This window comes from Heterodontus francisci, unplaced genomic scaffold (assembly GCF_036365525.1).
Source record: "Heterodontus francisci isolate sHetFra1 unplaced genomic scaffold, sHetFra1.hap1 HAP1_SCAFFOLD_1550, whole genome shotgun sequence".
NCBI lineage: Eukaryota > Metazoa > Chordata > Chondrichthyes > Heterodontiformes > Heterodontidae > Heterodontus > Heterodontus francisci.
Window position 1 is genome coordinate 31,603 of NW_027140518.1, and position 20,445 is coordinate 52,047.

Sequence of the window (20,445 nt, forward strand, 5' to 3'; positions counted from 1 at the left end):
TACACCATCACCACACACACACTACACCATCACCACACACACACTACACCATCACCACACACACACACACTACACCATCACCACACACACACACTACACCATCACCACACACACACACTACACCATCACCACACACACACACTACACCATCACCACACACACACACTACACCATCACCACACACACACACTGCACCATCACCACACACACACACTGCACGATCACCACACACACACACTACACCATCACCACAGACACACACTACACCATCACCACACACACACACACTACACCATCACCACACACACACTACACCATCACCACACACACACACACACTACACCATCACCACACACACACACTACACCATCACCACACACACACACTACACCATCACCACACACACACTACACCATCACCACACACACACTACACCATCACCACACACACACTACACCATCACCACACACACACACTACACCATCACCACACACACACACTACACCACCACCACACACACACACACTACACCATCACCACACACACACACTACACCATCACCACACACACACACAACACCATTACCACACACACACACAACACCATCACCACACACACACTGCACCACCATCTCCACACACACACACAACACCATCACCACACACACACACACCATCACCACACACACACTACACCACCATCTCCACACACACACACAACACCATCACCACACACACACTACACCGTCACCACACACACACAACACCATCAACACACACACATGACACCATCACCACACACACACACACTACACCATCACCACACACACACACACACTACACCATCACCACACACACACACACACTACACCATCACCACACACACACACTACACCATCACCACACACACACACTACACCATCACCACACACACACACACTACACCATCACCACACACACACACACACTACACCATCACCACACACACACACTACACCATCACCACACACACACACTACACCATCACCACACACACACTACACCACCATCTCCACACACACACACAACACCATCACCACACACACACTACACCATCACCACACAAACACTACACCATCACCACACACACACTACACCATCACCACACACACACTACACCATCACCACACACACACTACACCATCACCACACACACACTACACCATCACCACACACACACACACACTACACCATCACCACACACACACACACACTACACCATCACCACACACACACACACTACACCATCACCACACACACACACACTACACCATCACCACACACACACACACTACACCATCACCACACACACACACACACGACACCATCACCACAATCACCACACACACACACACACACTACACCATCACCACACACACACACACTGCACCATCACCACACACACACACACTGCACGATCACCACAATCACCACACACACACACACACTACACCATCACCACACACACACACACTGCACCATCACCACACACACACTACACCATCACCACACACACACACACTACACCATCACCACACACACACTACACCATCACCACACACACACACACTACACCATCACCACACACACACTACACCATCACCACACACACAGTACACCATCACCACACACACAGTACACCATCACCACACACACAGTACACCATCACCACACACACACACACTACACCATCACCACACACACACACTACACCATCACCACACACACACACTACACCATCACCACACACACACTACACCATCACCACACACACACACTACACCATCACCACACACACACACTGCACCATCACCACACACACACACTGCACGATCACCACACACACACACTACACCATCACCACAGACACACACTACACCATCACCACACACACACACACACACTACACCATCACCACACACACACACACTACACCATCACCACACACACACACTACACCATCACCACACACACACACACTACACCATCACCACACACACACACTACACCATCACCACACACACACACACACTACACCATCACCACACACACACTACACCATCACCAGACACACACACACTACACCATCACCACACACACACACTACACCATCACCACACACACACACACTACACCATCACCACACACACACACTGCACCATCACCACACACACTGCACCATCACCACACACACACACAACACCATCACCACAATCACCACACACACACACACTACACCATCACCACACACACACACACTGCACCATCACCACACACACACACACACTACACCATCACCACACACACAACACCATCACCACACACACACACACTACACCATCACCACACACACACACTACACCATCACCACACACACACACTACACCATCACCACACACACACACTACACCATCACCACACACACACTACACCATCACCACACACACACACTACACCATCACCACACACACACACACTACACCATCACCACACACACACACACTACACCATCACCACACACACACACACTACACCATCACCACACACACACACACTACACCATCACCACACACACACACTACACCATCACCACACACACACTACACCATCACCACACACACACACTACACCATCACCACACACACACACTACACCACCACCACACACACACACACTACACCATCACCACACACACACACACTACACCATCACCACACACACACACACTACACCATCACCACACACACACACTACACCATCACCACACACACACACTACACCATCACCACACACACACACACACTACACCATCACCACACACACACACACACTACACCATCACCACACACACACACACTACACCATCACCACACACACTGCACCATCACCACACACACACACACACTACACCATCACCACACACACACACTACACCATCACCACACACACACACACACTACACCATCACCACACACACACACACACACACACTACACCATCACCACACACACACACACACACTACACCATCACCACACACACACACACACTACACCATCACCACACACACACACTACACCATCACCACACACACACACAACACCATCACCACACACACACACACTACACCATCACCACACACACACACACTACACCATCACCACACACACACACACTACACCATCACCACACACACACACACACACACACTACACCATCACCACACACACACACACTGCACCATCACCACACACACACACACTGCACCATCACCACACACACACTACACCATCACCACACACACACTACACCATCACCACACACACACACACACTACACCATCACCACACACACACACACACACTACACCATCACCACACACACACACACACACTACACCATCACCACACACACACACTACACCATCACCACACACACACACTACACCATCACCACACACACACTACACCATCACCACACACACACTACACCATCACCACACACACACTACACCATCACCACACACACACTACACCATCACCACACACACACTACACCATCACCACACACACACACTACACCATCACCACACACACACACACTACACCATCACCACACACACACTACACCATCACCACACACACACTACACCATCACCACACACACACTACACCATCACCACACACACACTACACCATCACCACACACACACACACACTACACCATCACCACACACACACACACTACACCATCACCACACACACACACACTACACCATCACCACACACACACTACACCATCACCACACACACACTACACCATCACCACACACACACTACACCATCACCACACACACACTACACCATCACCACACACACACTACACCATCACCACACACACACTACACCATCACCACACACTACACCATCACCACACACACACACTACACCATCACCACACACACACTACACCACCACACACGCACACTACACCACCACACACACACACACACACTACACCATCACCACACACACACTACACCATCACCACACACACACACACTACACCATCACCACACACACACTACACCATCACCACACACACACTGCACCATCACCACACACACACTGCACCATCACCACACACTACACCATCACCACACACACACACACTACACCATCACCACACACACTCACACACTACACCATCACCACACACACACACTACACCATCACCACACACACACACACACTACACCATCACCACACACACACACACTACACCATCACCACACACACACACACTACACCATCACCACACACACACACACACTACACCATCACCACACACACACACTACACCATCACCACACACACACACACACTACACCATCACCACACACACACACTACACCATCACCACACACACACACAACACCATCACCACACACACACACAACACCATCACCACACACACACACACTACACCATCACCACACACACACACACTACACCATCACCACACACACACACACTACACCACCACACACACACACACACACACAACACCATCACCACACACACGCACACTGCACCATCACCACACACACACTACACCATCACCACACACACACTCAACCATCACCACACACACACACACACTACACCATCACCACACACACACACTACACCATCACCACACACACACACTACACCATCACCACACACACACACTACACCATCACCACACACACACTACACCATCACCACACACACACACACACACTACACCATCACCACACACACACACACTACACCATCACCACACACACACTACACCATCACCACACACACACACACACTACACCATCACCACACACACACACACACACTACACCATCACCACACACACACACACACACTACACCATCACCACACACACACACACACACTACACCATCACCACACACACACTACACCATCACCACACACACACTACACCATCACCACACACACACTACACCATCACCACACACACACTACACCATCACCACACACACACTACACCATCACCACACACACACTACACCATCACCACACACACACTACACCATCACCACACACACACTACACCATCACCACACACACACTACACCATCACCACACACACACTACACCATCACCACACACACACTACACCATCACCACACACACACTACACCATCACCACACACACACACTACACCATCACCACACACACACACACACACTACACCATCACCACACACACACACAACACCATCACCACACACACACACACACAACACCATCACCACACACACACACACTACACCATCACCACACACACACACACTACACCATCACCACACACACACACACTACACCATCACCACACACACACACACTACACCATCACCACACACACACACACTACACCATCACCACACACACACTACACCATCACCACACACACACTACACCATCACCACACACACACTACACCATCACCACACACACACTACACCATCACCACACACACACTACACCATCACCACACACTACACCATCACCACACACACACTACACCATCACCACACACACACTACACCATCACCACACACACACTACACCATCACCACACACACACTACACCATCACCACACACACACACACACACACTACACCATCACCACACACACACACACACACACACTACACCATCACCACACACACACACAACACCATCACCACACACACACACACTACACCATCACCGCACACACACACACTACACCATCACCGCACACACACACACTACACCATCACCACACACACACACACTACACCATCACCACACACACACACTACACCATCACCACACACACACACTACACCATCACCACACACACACTACACCATCACCACACACACACTACACCAATCACCACACACACACTACACCATCACCACACACACTACACCATCACCACACACACACTACACCATCACCACACACTACACCACACCATCACCACACACTACACCACACCATCACCACACACACACACACACTACACCATCACCGCACACACACACACACTACACCATCACCACACACACACACTACACCATCACCACACACACACACACTACACCATCACCACACACACACACACTACACCATCACCACACACACACTACACCATCACCACACACACACACACTACACCATCACCACACACACACACACTACACCATCACCACACACACACTACACCATCACCACACACACACTGCACCATCACCACACACACACTGCACCATCACCACACACTACACCATCACCACACACACACACTACACCATCACCACACACACACACTACACCATCACCACACACACACACTACACCATCACCGCACACACACACAACACCATCACCGCACACACACACACACAACACCATCACCACACACACACTGCACCATCACCACACACACACACACTACACCATCACCACACACACACACACTACACCATCACCACACACACACACACTACACCATCACCACACACACACTACACCATCACCACACACACACTACACCATCACCACACACACACTACACCATCACCACACACACACTACACCATCACCACACACACACTACACCATCACCACACACACACTACACCATCACCACACACACACTACACCATCACCACACACACACTACACCATCACCACACACACACTACACCATCACCACACACACACACTACACCATCACCACACACACACACAACACCATCACCACACACACACACAACACCATCACCACACACACACACACACACAACACCATCACCGCACACACACACACAACACCATCACCGCACACACACACACACACACAACACCATCACCACACACACACACTACACCATCACCACACACACACACAACACCATCACCACACACACACTACACCATCACCACACACACACTACACCATCACCACACACACACACACACACACTACACCATCACCGCACACACACACACAACACCATCACCCCACACACACACTACACCATCACCACACACACACACTACACCATCACCGCACACACACACACACTGCACAATCACCACACACACACACAACACCATCACCACACACACACACACTACACCATCACCGCACACACACACACTACACCATCACCGCACACACACACACACTACACCATCACCACACACACACACTACACCATCACCACACACACACACACTACACCATCACCGCACACACACTGCACCATCACCACACACACACACAACACCATCACCACACACACACACACTACACCATCACCACACACACACACACTACACCATCACCACACACACACTGCACCATCACCACACACACACACACACACTACACCATCACCACACACACACTACACCATCACCACACACACACACTACACCATCACCACACACACACACAACACCATCACCACACACACACACAACACCATCACCACACACACACACACACACAACACCATCACCGCACACACACACACAACACCATCACCACACACACACACACAACACCATCACCACACACACACACTACACCATCACCACACACACACACTACACCATCACCACACACACACACAACACCATCACCACACACACACTACACCATCACCACACACACACTACACCATCACCACACACACACTACACCATCACCACACACACACTACACCATCACCACACACACACTACACCATCACCACACACACACACACACACTACACCATCACCGCACACACACACAACACCATCACCCCACACACACACTACACCATCACCACACACACACACTACACCATCACCACACACACACACTACACCATCACCACACACACACACTACACCATCACCGCACACACACACACACTGCACAATCACCACACACACACAACACCATCACCACACACACACACACTACACCATCACCGCACACACACACACTACACCATCACCGCACACACACACACACTACACCATCACCGCACACACACACACACTACACCATCACCACACACACACACTACACCATCACCACACACACACACACTACACCATCACCGCACATACACACACACTGCACCATCACCACACACACACACAACACCATCACCACACACACACACAACACCATCACCACACACACACACACTACACCATCACCACACACACACTGCACCATCACCACACACACACACACACTACACCATCACCACACACACACACAACACCATCACCACACACACACACACACAACACCATCACCATCACCACACACACACTGCACCATCACCACACACACACTGCACCATCACCACACACACACTGCACCATCACCACACACACACTACACCATCACCACACACACACTACACCATCACCACACACACACTGCACCATCACCACACACACACTGCACCATCACCACACACACACTGCACCATCACCACACACACACTGCACCATCACCACACACACACTGCACCATCACCACACACACACTGCACCATCACCACACACACACACACACTACACCATCACCGCACACACACACACACTACACCATCACCGCACACACACACACACTGCACCATCCCCACACACACACTGCACCATCACCACACACACACTACACCATTACCACACACACACTACACCATCACCACACACACACACACTACACCATCACCACACACACACACACTGCACCATCACCACACACACACACTACACCACCACACACACACACTACACCACCACACACACACACTACACCACCACACACACACACTACACCACCACACACACACACACACACTACACCATCACCACACACACACACACTACACCATCACCACACACACACACATTACACCATCACCACACACACACACATTACACCATCACCACACACACACACACTACACCATCACCACACACACACACACTACACCATCACCACACACACTACACCACCACACACACACACACTACACCGTCACCACACACACACACACACTACACCGTCACCACACACACACAGAAACTACACCGTCGCCTCACACACACACAAACTACACCGTCGCCACACTCACACACAAACTACACCATCCCCACACACACACACAAACTACACCGTCACCACACACACACACAAACTACACCGTCACCACACACACACACAAACTACACCGTCACCCCACACACACACAAACTACACCGTCACCACACACACACACACACTACACCGTCACCACACACACACAGAAACTACACCGTCGCCCCACACACACAGAAACTACACCGTCGCCACACACACACACAAACTACACCGTCACCACACACACACAAACTACACCGTCACCACACACACACACAAACTACACCGTCACCACACACACACACAAACTACACCATCACCACACACACACACAAACTACACCATCACCACACACACACACAAACTACACCACCACACACACACACAAACTACACCATCACCACACACACACACAAACTACACCATCACCACACACACACACACTACACCATCACCACACACACACACACTACACCATCACCACACACACACACACTACACCATCACCACACACACACACACTACACCATCACCACACACACTACACCATCACCACACACACACACACTACACCATCACCACACACACACACACTACACCATCACCACACACACACACTACACCACCACACACACACACACTACACCACCACACACACACACTACACCACCACACACACACACTACACCACCACACACACACACTACACCACCACACACACACACACACACTACACCATCACCACACACACACACAACACCATCACCACAAACACACACACACTACACCATCACCACACACACACACACACTACACCATCACCACACACACACACACACTACACCATCACCACACACACACACTACACCATCACCACACACACACACTACACCATCACCACACACACACTACACCATCACCACACACACACACTACACCATCACCACACACACTACACCATCACCACACACACTACACCATCACCACACACACACACACTACACCATCACCAGACACACACACACTACACCATCACCACACACACACACACACTACACCATCACCACACACACACACTACACCATCACCACACACACACACTACACCATCACCACACACACACACTACACCATCACCACACACACACACACTAAACCATCACCACACACACACACACTAAACCATCACCACACACACACACACTAAACCATCACCACACACACACACACACACTACACCATCACCACACACACACTACACCATCACCACACACACACACACTACACCATCACCACACACACACACACACACTACACCATCACCACACACACACACAACACCATCACCACAAACACACACACACTACACCATCACCACGCACACACACACTACACCATCACCACACACACACACACTGCACCATCACACCACACACACACACACTACACCATCACCACACACACACACACACTACACCATCACCACACACACACACACACTACACCATCACCACACACACACACTACACCATCACCACACACACACACTACACCACACCACCACACACACACTACACCATCACCACACACACACACACATACAACACCATCACCACAAACACACACACACTACACCATCACCACACACACACACTACACCATCACCACACACACACACTACACCATCACCACACACACACACTACACCATCACCACACACACACTGCACCATCACCACACACACACACACACTACACCATCACCACAAACACACACACACTACACCATCACCACAAACACACACACACTACACCATCACCACACACACTACACCATCACCACACACACACACACTACACCATCACCACACACACACAGAAACTACACCGTCACCCCACACACACACACTACACCATCACCACACACACACACAGTACACCATCACCACACACACACACTACACCATCACCACACACACACACTACACCATCACCACACACACACACTACACCGTCACCACACACACACACTACACCGTCACCACACACACACACGCTACACCATCACCACACACACACACACGCTACACCATCACCACACACACACACGCTACACCATCACCACACACACACACACGCAACACCGTCACCACACACACACACGCAACACCGTCACCACACACACACACGCTACACCGTCACCACACACACACACGCTACACCGTCACCACACACACACAGAAACTACACCGTCACCCCACACACACAGAAACTACACCGTCACCCCACACACACGCACTGCACCATCACCACACACACACGAACTGCACCATCACCACACACACACACACACTACACCATCACCACACACACACTACACCATCACCACACACACACATTACACCACCACACACACACATTACACCATCACCACACACACACACATTACACCATCACCACACACACACACACTACACCATCACCACACACACACACACTACACCATCACCACACACACTACACCACCACACACACACACACTACACCGTCACCACACACACACACACACTACACCGTCACCACACACACACAGAAACTACACCGTCGCCTCACACACACAGAAACTACACCGTCGCCACACTCACACACAAACTACACCGTCCCCACACACACACACAAACTACACCGTCACCACACACACACACAAACTACACCGTCACCACACACACACACAAACTACACCGTCACCCCACACACACACAAACTACACCGTCACCACACACACACACACACTACACCGTCACCACACACACACAGAAACTACACCGTCGCCCCACACACACAGAAACTACACCGTCGCCACACACACACACAAACTACACCGTCACCACACACACACAAACTACACCGTCACCACACACACACACAAACTACACCGTCACCACACACACACACAAACTACACCATCACCACACACACACACAAACTACACCATCACCACACACACACACAAACTACACCACCACACACACACACAAACTACACCATCACCACACACACACACAAACTACACCATCACCACACACACACACACTACACCATCACCACACACACACTACACCATCACCACACACACACACACTACACCATCACCACACACACACACACTACACCATCACCACACACACACACACTACACCATCACCACACACAGAAACTACACCGTCACCACACACACACACACTACACCATCACCACACACACACACACTACACCATCACCACACACACACACTACACCATCACCACACACACACACACTACACCATCACCACACACACACACACTACACCATCACCACACACACTACACCATCACCACACACACTACACCATCACCACACACACTACACCATCACCACACACACTACACCATCACCACACACACTACACCATCACCACACACACTACACCATCACCACACACACTACACCATCACCACACACACACACACACACTATACCATCACCACACACACACAGAAACTACACCGTCACCCCACACACACACAAACTACACCATCACCACACACACACACAAACTACACCGTCACCACACACACACACAAACTACACCGTCACCACACACACACACAAACTACACCGTCACCACACACACACACAAACTACACCGTCACCACACACACACACAAACTACACCGTCACCACACACACACACACACTACACCATCACCACACACACACACACTACACCATCACCACACACACACACACTACACCATCACCACACACACACTACTCCACCACACACACACAGAAACTACACCGTCACCACACACACACAAACTACACCATCACCACACACACACACAGACTGCACCATCCCCGTTATCCCCGCCTTTCCTCTCCGCCTCAGTGACTCTCCGTTGGAATATGATGCCATCACGGATTATTACCTCATTCACAACATCTGCCGATCCCATTGTGCAGCTGGACAAATCGTCCCAAAGTAGCAGAGTTTCCTCGGACTCTTCCCAGGTCAAACTGTCACACTCGTCCTCGAAATCATACTCCCTCCTGTCAGAGAGTAACAGGATCGTGAGACCAGAGCGAGAGCACAGAAAACATGGAGTGAAACCAGCAGAGGATCCCAGCAGAGGGACAGGAGAAAGCGCGGGGAGAGTATAGAGTGAAACCAGAGCAGGATCCCAGCAGGACAGGAGAGCGTGCGGGGAGAGTATAGAGTGAAACCAGCACAGGATCCCAGCAGAGAGACGAGGGAGAGAGCGCGGGGAGAGTACAGAGTAAAGAGCACAGGGAGAGTACAGACTGAAACCAGCACAGGATCCCAGCAGAGAGACGGGAGAGAGTGTGGGGATAGTACAGAGTAAAGAGCGCAGGGGGAGTACAGAGTGAAACCAGCACAGGATCCCAGCAGAGAGACGGGAGAGAGTGCGGGGAGAGTACAGAGTAAAGAGCGCTGGGAGAATACAGCGTGAAACCAGGGCAGCATCCCAGCAGAGAGACGGGAGAGAGCGCAGGGAGAATACAGAGTAAAGAGCGCAGGGGGAGTATAGAGTGAAACCAGCACAGGATCCCAGCAGAGGGCCAGGAGAGTGTGCGGGGAGAGTACAGAGTAAGGAGCGTAGGGAGAGTACAGAGTGAAACCAGGGCAGCATCCCAGCAGAGAGACGGGAGAGCGCCCGGGGAGAGTACAGAGTAAGGAGCGTAGGGAGAGTACAGAGTGAAACCAGGGCAGCATCCCAGCAGAGGTCCAGAAGGGAGTGCGGGGAGAGTAAAGAGCGCAGGGAGAGTACAGAGTAAAGAGCACAAGGAGTATAGAATGAAACCAGCACAGGATCCCAGCAGAGAGACGGGAGAGAGTGTGGGGAGAGTACAGAGTAAAGAGCGCGGGGAGAGTACAGAGTAAAGAGCGCGGGGAGAGTACAGAGTGAAACCAGCACAAGAAACCCAGCAGAGGGCCAGGAGAGAGCAGGGGGAGAGTACAGAGTAAAGAGCGCAGGGAGCGTACAGAGTGAAACCAGCACAGGGACAGGAGAGAGTGAGGGGAGAGTGAAGAGTAAGGAGCGCGGGGAGAGTACAGAGTGAAATTAGCATAGGATCCCAGCAGAGGGACAGGAGAGAGCACGGGGAGAGTACAGAGTGCAACCAGCACAGGATCCCAGCAGAGGGACAGGAGAGAGTGGGGGGGCAGAGTGCAGAGTAAAGAGCAAGGAGAGAGTACAGAGTGAAACCAGCACAGGATCCCAGCAGAGGGACAGGAGAGAGCACGGGGAGAGTACAGAGTGAAACCAGCACAGGATCCCAGCAGAGGGACAGGAGAGAGCGGGGGGGGGAGAGTACAGAGTAAAGAGCGCGGGAAGAGTACAGAGTGAAACCAGCACAGGATCCCAGCAGAGAGACAGGAGAGAGCCGGGGAGAGTACAGAGTAAAGAGCGGAGGGAGAGTACAGAGTAAAGAGCGGAGGGAGAGTACAGAGTAAAGAGCGGGGGGAGAGTACAGAGTAAAGAGCGCGGGGAGAGTACAGAGTAAAGAGCGCGGGGAGAGTACAGAGTAAAGAGCGCGGGGAGAGTACAGAGTAAAGAGCGCGGGGAGAGTACAGAGTAAAGAGCGCGGGGAGAGTACAGAGTAAAGAGCGCGGGGAGAGTACAGAGTAAAGAGCGCGGGGAGAGTACAGAGTAAAGAGCGCGGGGAGAGTACAGAGTAAAGAGCGCGGGGAGAGTACAGAGTAAAGAGCGCGGGGAGAGTACAGAGTAAAGAGCGCGGGGAGAGTACAGAGTAAAGAGCGCGGGGAGAGTACAGAGTAAAGAGCGCAGGGAGAGTACAGAGTGAAACCAGCACAGGAAACCCAGCAGACGGACAGGAGAGAGCGCGGGGTGAGTACAGAGTAAAGAGTGCAGGGAGAGTAAAGAGTAAAGAGCGCGGGGAGAGTACAGAGTAAAGAGCGCGGGGAGAGTACAGAGTAAAGAGCGCGGGGAGAGTACAGAGTAAAGAGCGCAGGGAGAGTACAGAGTGAAACCAGGGCAGGATCCCAGCAGAGAGACAGGAGAGAGCGCGGGGAGAGTGCAGAGTAAAGAGTGCAGGGAGAGTACAGAGTGAAACCAGCACAGGAAACCCAGCAGACGGACAGGAGAGAGCGCGGGGAGAGTACAGAGTAAAGAGCGCAGGGAGAGTACAGAGTGAAACCAGGGCAGGATCCCAGCAGAGAGACAGGAGAGAGCACGGGGAGAGTACAGAGTAAAGAGCGCGGGGAGAGTACAGAGTAAAGAGCGCGGGGAGAGTACAGAGTAAAGAGCGCAGGGAGAGTACAGAGTGAAACCAGGGCAGGATCCCAGCAGAGAGACAGGAGAGAGCGCGGGGAGAGTGCAGAGTAAAGAGCGCAGGGAGAGTACAGAGTGAAACCAGCACAGGAAACCCAGCAGACGGACAGGAGAGAGCGCGGGGTGAGTACAGAGTAAAGAGTGCAGGGAGAGTACAGAGTGATACCAGCACAGGATCCCAGCAGAGGGACAGGAGAGAGTGGGGGGAGCGTGCAGAGTAAAGAGCGCGGGGAGAGTATAGAGTGAAGCCAGCACAGGATCCCAGCAGAGGGCCAGGAGAGAGCGGGTGGGAGAGTACAGAGTAAAGAGCGCAGGGAGCGTACAGAGTGAAACCAGCACAGGATCCTAGCAGAGGGACAGGAGAGAGCACGGGGAGAGTACAGAGTGAAACCAGCACAGGATCCCAGCAGAGGGACAGGAGAGCGCACAGGGAGAGTACAGAGTGAAACCAGCACAGGATCCCAGCAGAGGGCCAGGAGTGAGCGGGTGGGAGAGTACAGAGTAAAGAGCGCAGGGAGCGTACAGAGTGAAACCAGCACAGGATCCCAGCAGAGGGACAGGAGAGAGCACGGGAAGAGTACAGTGAAACCAGCACAGGATCCCAGCAGAGGGACAGGAGAGCGCCCAGGAAGAGCACAGAGTGAAACCAGCACAGGATCCCAGCAGAGGGACAGGAGAACGCACAGGGAGAGTACAGAGTGAAACCAGCACAGGATCCTAGCAGAGGGACAGGAGAGAGCACGGGGAGAGTACAGAGTGAAACCAGGGCAGGATCCCAGCAGAGAGACGGGAGAGAGCGGGGGGGAGAGTACAGAGTGAAACCAGGGCAGGATCCTAGCAGAGAGACGGGAGAGAGCGCGAGGAGAGTACAGAGTAAAGAGCGCGGGGAGAGTACAGAGTGAAACCAGGGCAGGATCCCAGCAGAGAGACGGGAGAGAGCGCGGGGAGAGTACAGAGTAAAGGGCGCGGGGAGAGTACAGAGTAAAGGGCGCGGGGAGAGTACAGAGTAAAGGGCGCGGGGAGAGTACAGAGTAAAGGGCGCGGGGAGAGTACAGAGTAAAGGGCGCGGGGAGAGTACAGAGTAAAGGGCGCGGGGAGAGTACAGAGTAAAGGGCGCGGGGAGAGTACAGAGTAAAGGGCGCGGGGAGAGTACAGAGTAAAGGGCGCGGGGAGAGTACAGAGTGAAACCAGGGCAGGATCCCAGCAGAGGGACAGGAGAGAGCGGGGGGAGAGTACAGAGTGAAACCAGGGCAGGATCCTAGCAGAGAGACGGGAGAGAGCGCGAGGAGAGTACAGAGTAAAGAGCGTGGGGAGAGTACAGAGTGAAACCAGGGCAGGATCCCAGCAGAGAGACGGGAGAGAGCGCGAGGAGTGTACAGAGAAAAGAGCACAGGGAGAGTACAGAGTAAAGAGCGTGGGGAGAGTACAGAGTGAAACCAGGGCAGGATCCCAGCAGAGGGACAGGAGAGAGCACGGGGAGAGTACAGAGTGAAACCAGCACAGGAAACCCAGCAGAGGGCCCGGAGAGAGCAAAGGGAGAGGAAGTGAGATGCGGTGCGTGTCAAGATTATTTGCTGTGTCCCCAGAATTGTTTTGTCACGGTGATACCCTCCCCGGCGGTTTGAGGGGTCTGCCCCTCATACCTTGCCCTCCCCTCGCCTCCCCTCCCTCCCCCTACTTACAGCTGGTTGAGCATGCGCTGCATCTCCTCGTTGATTCTGACGGAGGTGCTGAGCTCGTCCTCGTCTACCAGCTTGCGCGAGCCATCGCTCTCCGCCAGGGAAAGCTCCTCGTCCGCAGCTGACTTCCGCTCTCTCTTCCGGCCCACTGACGGCACCTTAAGCGGAAACAAGCGGTGTGACTAGAGGCAGGATCGGTGTGTGAGGGAAAGGGGGTGAGGATGGGAGGACAGGCGGGGCGGAGAGAGTGGGTGTGGTGGGGGGAAAGAGAGGACAGATCAGTCGGGTTGGGGGGCGGGGGGTACAGCTGAGCTCGAGTACACAGAGCAAGTGGAGAACCAATTAGTGCCAGGGTTTGGGGATGGCAGCAGGGGAGGGGGAGGAGGTGCCAAGGGCACCCGGGAGGGAAAACTATCACTCAGGGGGGTTAATGTCCTCGCTGGTCATTACCCACATCCCAAATCCACCCTCAGCAGCCTCTCTGTAGGTCAGTGCAACTCAGAGAACATCCAAGGGGAGACAACGGGTATCTGAGAGAGTGGACGCCAATCGAGACAGAGAGGGGCAGAGACAGACACAGGCACACACAGACTGACACATTAGAGACAGGTACCCTGAGATACAGCTATGCACATGGCGCACAGACACCAGACACAGACATGCACCCCACACACATGATCCACAGACACGGTCACAAGTTTGATTAAAAGCTATGAATTCTGTGTGTTTTTAAGAAAAGAAGAGTTGCTGCTCTCCGTGGAGGAAGACTGTTTTGCAGAGAGGAAGCCCCTGCATGTGAAAGGTGGCAAATTCCTATTGCCTCCGGTCTCTGAAGAATCTCTACCTCAAGAGTCAAGATTCCTGTTGCCTGCTGTGTTGCGGGAGACCCTGAAACCTCAAGAAAGCGTCTATCGCCAGACCGCTGCCTCAAAACCCAAGTACACCTGTCGCCGCACCCTTTGCTGATAGACCTGTGCCTCACCTGCTGCAGACGAGCAGCCGTGAACACCCACCCATCACAGATTGTTCATCAACCTCGCCTGGAGAGACGTCGACAGGCATCCGATTATTTGACTCTGGGACACCACACCGCCCCAGAAACATCCTACCAGACCATGACAAACCCAATTACTTTATTATTCCGAAGGAACAGTTGGAAACCGAAAAGCCTTTATTCCCAGCTAACCTATTTTTTTTAATGTGTGTGTGTCTGTGTGTGTGCGTGCATGAGGGCTCAGAAGAATAAGACATATAGAGTTATCTCATTACTGTTTAGGACTTTGTTTATTAATAATTAACTTTGTTGTTGTTTAAAAGGAACCTGGTTTGGTGTGCTTTATTCTGGGGAACAAAGAGAGTGTTTGATTTGCCTACTTTCTGGTAGGGGGGATATTTTACGAATGCGCTGTGACCTGTGGAGTGGTGGGGACTGAATTAACAGTGCATTACGCCTGCTTTGGTCGGAACAACACGAACACGGTCAACAGACGTGCACACGACACGCAGATACACACACAGGGTCGGGTAAGGGGGGGGAGTCTGACTGACCTGTGCAGACGCCTGCACTATTCACCTGGAAGATTTTGATCATGTCCTCACAGTTTCTCTGCTGGGCCACGTCACAGAGCTTGGCCGTGATGTCAATGCGACGGCAGATGTCCATGTCCACTTTCATGGCCTTCTCCTGAATCTTCGTGTCCAGCTCAGACAGATTCTGCAACAGAGGGGAGACATTGGATGGACACTGAACTCGCTGGTCTTTGAATCCACTGGATAGAGCCTGAAATCACTTATTTCCCCTCCCCCGGGGGCCTGGAGTTGCCCCTCCCCCCGGGGGTCTGGAGTTGCCCTTCCCCGGGGGTCTGGAGTTGCCCCTCCCCCGGGGGTCTGGAGTTGCCCCTCCCCCCGGGGGTCAGGAGTTGCCCCTCCCCCCGGGGTCTGGAGTTGCCCCTCCCCCCGGGGGTCTGGAGTTGCCGCTCCCCCCGGGTCTGGAGTTGCCCCTCCCCCCAGGGTCTGGAGTTGCCCCTCCCCCCGGGGGTCTGGAGTTGCCCCTCCCCCCGGGGGTCTGGAGTTGCCGCTCCCCCCGGGTCTGGAGTTGCCCCTCCCCCCCGGGGTCTGGAGTTGCCCCTCCCCCCCGGGGTCTGGAGTTGCCCCTCCCCCCGGGGGTCTGAAGTTGCCCCCCCCCCCGGGGGTCTGGAGTTGCCCCTCCCCCCGGGGGTCTGGAGTTGCCCCTCCCCCCCGGGGGTCTGGAGTTGCCCCTCCCCCCGGGGTCTGGAGTTGCCCCTCCCCCCGGGGGTCTGGAGTTGCCCCTCCCCCCAGGGTCTGGAGTTGCCCCTCCCCTCAGGGTCTGGGACTTCCCGACTCTCACTCACTCACATTGCTCATTAACCCTTTGAAGACGACAAGCTCTGCCTTTAACTGTTGAACCTTCATCACCAATTCGTCCTGAGCAGCCTCCGCCTCCTGGGATTCCTGCAACAGCCAATCAGAATGCACCATTACACTCAGCAAAGGCAAGGGAGTGGCATAGCAAAAGGCCTACAACTGGGGTTAGAGTTAGATTTAATGGTTATGGGAGAGGCAATGCTTAAAGATTAGGATGATGGAATGCGGTTCGGGTTGGCTTTAGGGATGGGTTTCCGGTTAGGGTTAGGGGTTACAGATCGGTTTCTGGTTAGGGTTAGGGGTTACAGATGGGTTTCTGGTTAGGATTAGGGGTTAGGGATGGGTTTCCGGTTAGGGTTGAGGGATGGGTTCATGGTTAGGGTTAGGGGTTACAGATGGGTTTCCGGTTAGGGTTGAGGGATGGGTTCATGGCTAGGGTTAGGGGTTACGGATCGGTTTCTGGTTAGGGTTAGGGGTTAGGGATGGGTTTCCGGTTAGGGTTGAGGGATGGGTTCATGGTTAGGGTTAGGGGTTACGGATCGGTTTCTGGTTAGGGTTAGGGGTTACGGATCGGTTTCTGGTTAGGGTTAGGGGTTAGGGATGGGTTTCCGGTTAGGGTTGAGGGATGGGTTCATGGTTAGGGTTAGGGGTTACGGATCGGTTTCTGGTTAGGGTTAGGGGTTACAGATGGGTTTCTGGTTAGAGTTAGGGGTTACGGATCGGTTTCTGGTTAGGGTTAGGGGTTACAGATGGGT

The 20,445-nt window shown here is 52.8% G+C and overlaps 1 protein-coding gene across 1 annotated transcript in view; it reads right to left on the reverse strand.

Annotated features, from left to right (window-relative positions):
* Positions 1–19,843, reverse strand: part of LOC137360044 (non-homologous end joining factor IFFO1-like) — a gene marked incomplete at both ends in the record, with an annotated part of 31,453 nt that extends 11,610 nt beyond the window's left edge. The window contains 4 exons of the mRNA XM_068025642.1: positions 13,242–13,362; positions 17,309–17,463; positions 18,879–19,019; positions 19,682–19,843. Coding sequence (XP_067881743.1) covers positions 13,242–13,362; positions 17,309–17,463; positions 18,879–19,019; positions 19,682–19,843 — 579 coding nt within the window. The remainder of the gene's footprint in view (positions 1–13,241; positions 13,363–17,308; positions 17,464–18,878; positions 19,020–19,681) is intronic.
* Between the last annotated feature and the right edge of the window lie 602 nt (positions 19,844–20,445).